This window comes from Kryptolebias marmoratus, linkage group LG14, assembly GCF_001649575.2.
Source record: "Kryptolebias marmoratus isolate JLee-2015 linkage group LG14, ASM164957v2, whole genome shotgun sequence".
Classification (NCBI taxonomy): Eukaryota; Metazoa; Chordata; class Actinopteri; order Cyprinodontiformes; family Rivulidae; genus Kryptolebias; species Kryptolebias marmoratus.
The window spans coordinates 11,441,784-11,448,577 of NC_051443.1; the positions used below are offsets into that span (position 1 = coordinate 11,441,784).

At 41.6% G+C, this 6,794-nt stretch overlaps 1 protein-coding gene across 1 annotated transcript in view; it reads left to right on the top strand.

Moving 5' to 3' along the window:
• The window catches only part of prkaa1 (protein kinase, AMP-activated, alpha 1 catalytic subunit), a 9,587-nt gene extending 2,799 nt beyond the window's left edge, over window positions 1–6,788 (top strand). Inside the window, exons 3-9 of the mRNA XM_017407500.3 lie at window positions 1,572–1,665; window positions 2,469–2,613; window positions 2,820–2,907; window positions 3,012–3,236; window positions 3,331–3,850; window positions 4,004–4,130; window positions 6,278–6,788. Of these exons, the coding sequence (XP_017262989.1) occupies window positions 1,572–1,665; window positions 2,469–2,613; window positions 2,820–2,907; window positions 3,012–3,236; window positions 3,331–3,850; window positions 4,004–4,130; window positions 6,278–6,561 (1,483 nt within the window). The 3' untranslated portion in view covers window positions 6,562–6,788. The remainder of the gene's footprint in view (window positions 1–1,571; window positions 1,666–2,468; window positions 2,614–2,819; window positions 2,908–3,011; window positions 3,237–3,330; window positions 3,851–4,003; window positions 4,131–6,277) is intronic.
• The last annotated feature ends 6 nt before the right edge of the window (window positions 6,789–6,794 follow it).

The following is a 6,794-nucleotide window of genomic DNA, read 5'->3' on the forward strand; positions in this document are numbered from 1 at the left end:
AACGCACATTCAGCCGCATAATAAACAGAGCCGTGCAACGTGACGCAACTCCTTCCGCACCTTTAGACCTACTACCAGATGAATTACTCGTAAGTTAACCATTAATCCAGGCGCTTGGACCAAAGCAACAGTTTCATTTTGTTATTTTGCTACTGGGTTTTTTTTTTTGTTCCCGCACTTTTGCCGGTTCAGGACAGCGCAGGTTCGTTTTGCTGCAGCCTGTTGCTTTGTTTGTAAAGCATTAAAGCCGAAATGCAGAGACAAAAGCGCTGCATGTTTTACCAGGAGAAAATGTGACTTACTTTTTCTAAATGTTCAAGTTTTGTCTTGTATTTGTTACTGAAAGGACATGTTGTATTTAACTGTCAGACCTCAGTTTATAGTTCTCAAATATACATCTTTGAAGCATTTGTTTTAAATTTAGTCCTCAACAACAATCAGCAGATTTATGTAATAATAGTCCAGTTTATGAATTTTAGCTTGTTTTCATTTTCAGATGATTAAAGGAAAGATTGTGTTTCTCTTTTAGTCGCATGAAATCAGGATATTGAACCTATTCAAACTCTGGATTAAAGCAAGGCTCGTCTTTAGGAATGCTGCCATTCTGAATTGTACGCACTGAAAAGTACACAGCAATATAATATAATCCACATGAATACACAGCTATATTTCTGTGTATTAGTGTGCAAAGTTTAATTGTGAAACATTAATGCAGACAGCAGCTGCTGTCTAACTCCTCATGAGCCAATCATTTTTGCATGTGTGATTCTTTGGTGACGCAGTGAAGAAAGAAAGACTATCCAGTCTTTTTAAACCCCTTTCATTCTGCTTGGCTGTGTTTATTGGTCAGTAAGGTTGTTCTCATTACCAGATTTTTTTTCCTGCTGCTGTTGTCAGGTGTTGACCTTTGTGTGAAACTGGATTGCATATAAAATTGTCCATTCAAACGCAGCTATGTTGCAGATGCCATCTTCTAGCAAGATCACAACGTGCACGTATCAAAGACCATCTCAGTGCTGTGGTTTCCTCCTGAGTTACATTTAAATTACATCTCTGCAAGGTTAAAGTAGCTGAATGTTTGCTCTGTGCCTTCAGCTGGGCTAAAAGCTGCAAAAACAACACTTTGCTTCATGCGAACAGCTCATTTGCAAGTGCTTCTGCTCACTTTTATCTGCCAATGACTGATCAGGGTAGAAAAAGAAGATAAATATACTTTTAGTTGCAAGTCGGCCTCAATTTAAAGGGCCTTGCATACAATTAGGATTAAAGAACTTTACTTTGTGGAGTACATTTAGTCAATTATGAACAAATACATTCCATTAAACTCCATTTGGTGAAAAGGGAAAGTTAGGACATGCCTGAGATGAAACACACACACACATTAAATGGCTGTTTTCTTTTCCGTTGATCACACTGAGTTGTGTGCTCATATTGATGAGTCATTCCCTCTTTTTGCATGTATGATTAAATAAGAAGTGTTTGCCATCTGAGCTGTTTTAGATGTGTTAAATCCCTTAGCTGTTGATAACCACTGTGATTTTTTTTTTCTACCTCTGTTTTTGTTGATGCAGATATCAAGTTATTAGCACCCCCACAGATATCTTCATGGTCATGGAGTATGTCTCAGGTGGAGAGCTCTTCGATTACATCTGCAAAAATGGAAAGGTAATACTGGAGCTGCTGTTAAATATATATATATATATATATATGTGTGTGTGTGTATATAATTGTATATATATGTATTTATATGTTGGGTATTTTATTGAAGGGTTATGAGTTTGTTTTGAATGACAGCCTGAGTGTGAATATTAAGTGATCTTTGATCTGTGTGAACAAGAAGCCAACAGCAAAAGAAAACGATTTATAAACTCAAAGTTTAGTTTCAGTAATGTCCTAACTGCTGCTAAAGGGATTTCTTGGCTATTTTAAAGTTTAAGAGATAAATTAAAGTTGCCTCAACCTAAGTCCTGCAGCTGAAAACCTATCCTAATAAAACAGAGATTTTAGGTACAGAGACTGGTGATGCTGCATATTCTGCTAGCTGGGCATCTTTAAATAGTTTTACTTTCACCAGTCCAATGGGTCACTGTAAAAAGGGGGGGGCACAGGTGTATAGTCTGAGCTCACCTGTGACCCTAGTTTCTGCTTAATAATCCTTTCAAAATAAACTACAATGGCAGCAACAGGTGCTGGAATGCTTCGAGTTGCTTTTACTTTGTTTGTTTTTCAGAAGGTGTGTGGGTGGTGTTGGGTAGGTGTTGCAAAAAAAAAAAAAAAGCACCCTTACTGGAAAAGCACTGTCAGGAAACAATTATATATATAAATGAAAATCAGTGCCCATCCCTAATTATTTGTTCATAACTTTTCCACAGAACCCCACCTCAAGAGGGCCAGACTGCCCCATTTAGTCTTGGCGAAGATAACCCCATAATGTCTCTTTTTTTTTTTTTTTTTTTTTTTTTTTTCAGCTGGAAGAGAAGGAGAGTCGTCGGCTGTTCCAGCAGATTATTTCAGCGGTGGACTACTGCCACAGACATATGGTGGTACACCGAGACCTCAAGCCTGAGAATGTGCTGCTCGATGCACACATGAACGCTAAGATTGCAGATTTCGGTGGGTTTTCAGCGTTAAACTTTGGACACTTGTGAGAAAGGCTATGGGATTGTGTTTGTTACAGCTCACAAAAATAACTTGGAGAATTTCTGGGTGCAGAAAAAGGATTCTGTGGCATTTTTTTCTCTTTTATGTGAGTTTAAGGACTGTAATTAAGGAGCTAACACGTCGTAATATTACGTAACAGTTTAAAATGCTCTTTGCAGGTCTGTCAAACATGATGTCAGATGGAGAGTTCCTGAGAACAAGTTGTGGTTCTCCAAACTATGCTGCTCCTGAGGTCATTTCAGGAAGGTAACGTCTTTATTTATTCCTCATTTCCCAACTTGAAATTGGCGCAGTTTAACCAAATCTCATGATATTATTTGTCGCCGTTGCTTTTGTGGTTGTTTGCTCAGATTATATGCTGGTCCGGAGGTGGATATATGGAGTAGCGGTGTCATTCTGTACGCTTTGTTGTGTGGGACGCTCCCCTTCGACGACGATCACGTGCCAACACTCTTTAAAAAGATCTGCGACGGCATCTTTTTCACGCCACAGTATCTGAACCCCCAAGTAGTAAGCCTCCTTAAGCACATGCTGCAAGTGGATCCAATGAAAAGAGCCACCATTAAAGAGATCCGGTAAGCCCCACAAGATTATTCAGAGCTTGTTTTGTCAAAAAAAAAGTTTTTATGGTCTGATTTGTTTTTTGTCCCTATCCTCTCCTCTCCACAGAGAGGATGAGTGGTTCAAACAAGATCTTCCCAAGTACTTGTTTCCCGAGGACCCCTCCTACAGCAATAACATGATTGACGACGAGGCCCTGAAGGAGGTCTGCGAGAAGTTTGAGTGCACAGAGGAGGAGGTCCTCGCCTGCCTATACAATCGCAACCACCAGGACCCGTTAGCCGTCGCCTACCATCTCATTATCGACAATCGCCGCATCATGAGCGAAGCAAAGGACTTCTACCTGGCGTCGAGCCCGCCGGACTCCTTTCTGGACGACCAGCACCTGACTTCGTCCGGCGCGGCCGTGGCCGGCGTCATCAAGCCGCACCCGGAGCGCGTGCCCTTTCTCGTGGCAGAAACCCCTCCCCGACCCCGCCACACGCTGGACGAACTGAACCCGCAGAAGTCCAAACACCAGGGCGTCCGAAGAGCCAAGTGGCACCTGGGGATCCGCAGTCAGAGCCGACCCAACGACATCATGACGGAAGTGTGCCGGGCCATGAAGCAGCTGGATTATGAGTGGAAGGTAAAAGAAAAGAAGTCCGTGAGCGGTGTAGAGGAGAAAAGAATAAATATGTAGTGGTGAAAATGCAGTGTGGATTATACTTTTTACTTTTGGGAGCATGTTGGGGGTATTGAAAAGATCTCTTCCCACATTCTTTCTTTCTAACCCTTAAAGGTTGTGAATCCTTATTATCTGCGTGTGAGAAGGAAGAATCCTGTTACTGGAATGCAAACCAAGATGAGCCTTCAACTCTACCAGGTGGACAGCAGAACCTACCTCCTCGACTTTCGTAGCATAGACGGTAAGTTTTTTTTTTTTTTTTTTTTTTTCCCACACTGCTCCGAGTGGTCGGATGCAGTTCAGCCCTCATTTATACTGTCACCTTATCAGGTGATGGCGTAACAGAGAAAAACAAACAACGCGTCGCTGGAATGTAGAACAGAACAGTCCGGTGGAGAGTCAGGTGTCTGCGCAAAAACAAAAAGATCCCGACGAAGAGCAGTCAGACAGCAAGCTGTGTTTTAAAAGATCAGTTACTTGTGTGACAGTAAAAATTGAATATTTCTACTGTTCAGAAAGGCAGGGAGTGTTTATTTTTCAGCTGCTAGCCATTGTAATACCACCCAGTTATGCCTCACAGTGGTGTTTTTTTGTGTAACAGTGCTGCCGCTGGCGTCTTGTTGATCCATAAATATTCTGTCATGTTGGTTGTAGGGAAAAACGGCATTAAGAATGAAACCGTCTAAATCCATAGTAAACCTCTGTCTTTGACCTTTAGCACAGATATTTGTTTCCTCATTCATTAAACCTGCGTCTCAAAGTTGGAGCGTTGTTTAAACCAGGGGTCCCCAATTTGGTACTGGGGCCGCACAGAAAGAATAATTAACTTACAGTATTTTCAGAGTCTGAACAACATTTATTTTGAAAAAGTGACCGGATTCTCTCCGCTACATCCGTCTATGACTCCCTCTTGATGCGTGTTAGAATGCTTATCTAGGTCACGTGATCCGTTACCGCTAAAAACAAACCCACAAGCAGCAAAATGAGTAAAAAACAAATGTCTCTGGAAGCCCTAGATGGGACCGTCTGGTTACTGAGAAACAGGCACAGGGCTCCCACTGATTCAGCGTTATGGTGAGTTGTATTCTTTGTGCACTTTATATTTGTGGTGTCTCTTATTTTAAAGATAAACATCGCCATATTGACCAGAGAACATCAGGGGGAGGAGAGGGTGTTATTAATGTTGATAACACAACACCAGGACGCAGCAAACAAAGCTGCGAGGATACGTTGGATTTATGTTTATTATATTTAAAAAAAAATACCCATGTTTTCATGCCAGTCGTATCATTTTATTTTGTTGTATTTATCCGCCACACCTTTTAAAGGCCGGTCCGTGAAAATACTGTCTGATAATGAGCTGATCTATGGAGCTAAAAAGGTTGAGGACCGCTGCTTTAAACGGCCTCTTAAAGTTTAATAAGGATATATTGAAATGTTTTAACATTAGGTTTTCATTGGAAATTAAAAGCTTTATGCTTATGTTTGTCTCTATTATAAAAATATTTAAAATAAGTGAGCTAATTGGTGCTCTGGTGTTTCTTCATGTCTTTAATGGATTAATGATGTTATTACATACTGTTGTAATTAGCATTACTGAATGATAGAAATGACAGAAAACAGATGAGCACTTTTATGTTGACTCGGTTACTATAGTGAGCTTAAAATTGAGCTCTTAAGCTTGAAAAGTAGCTCCCTGTGTGTATGCAGTGTTTATCCGGGTCTCTGTTGTCGAATGGTGCCGTTAATGATCGACTCGGAGTTTAGGTCTTCGGGAAATAAATGTAGATGTGTGGCAGAACCTCAAAGGAACTGTTAGGAGTGGTTTATGAGCTCTTTCTATGGGATGGGCATGCCGCAAAAAGGTTATTAAAGCGGTATTTTAGATCTTTTTGGGTGTGAAACAAGTTATGAACTACTGATATTTTACTTTTTGCTGACAGCTCTTTCGGGGACTCCAGTTGGGAAAACTAGAGCTGAATTCTGAGCGGACTGATGAGCTCCATTTAGATTACCTGTTAGCTCATTAATCTGATCAGAAATAAACTCTGTTTCTCCGAACTGAGGTTGTTCAAAGACTCATCTATAACAGGTAACATGTTAGTTGTTCATCACGTTCTACCAAACTCTGCTTCAAACTGTCTGAGCTGTTCCTTTACCGTAATATTAGACTTTATTGTTTAGCTAAGGTTCACCGCTCCGACATTCTTTTGAAAATTCAAACGTTCAAGTCATTTATTTTACTTTCTGCTGTAAGGATTTCATTTTTTTTCCCCTCTCTCTTTTAAGGACAGCAGCTGGCTGTCGAGCCTGTTGTAATGTGATTTTTTTTTTTTTTTTATTGTGTGTGTGTTGTTAAGAAAACCAATTCCTTCCTGTCTTATTCAGATGAAATGGTGGAGACCAAATCTGGAACTGCGACCCCTCTCCGCTCCGGCTCTGTCAGCAACTACCGCTCTTCCGGAAAGGGCGACGTCGAAGGGGCCGACGTTCCCACCGCGTCGGGCCCCGTGCTGCCCACCAAGACCGCCGAAGGCTCCTTAGGCTCGTCCTTGACCTCGTCCATCGACTCGACGGGAGGCGGGGACAACACGTCCTCCCCCCGGCCAGGGAGCCACACCATCGAGTTCTTTGAAATGTGCGCCAATCTAATTAAACTCCTTGCACGATAGCTCGCAAAACAATCATTGCTAGCCTTTTCTTCTCTCGAGTGTCTTTATAGCAATAAGCATGCAACCGATTCATGGCTTACTTCATCCTGGCTGAGGATGAAGAGATTGTTCCATGGCGCCGACGCAGGTTGGTGTTCCCTGATCTGTAGGGAAGCACACAGAGCTGACTGGGTCTGTAGGAATTCTTCAGAACGAGCTACTTAACTAGCTAGGACGGAACAACATTTTACAAA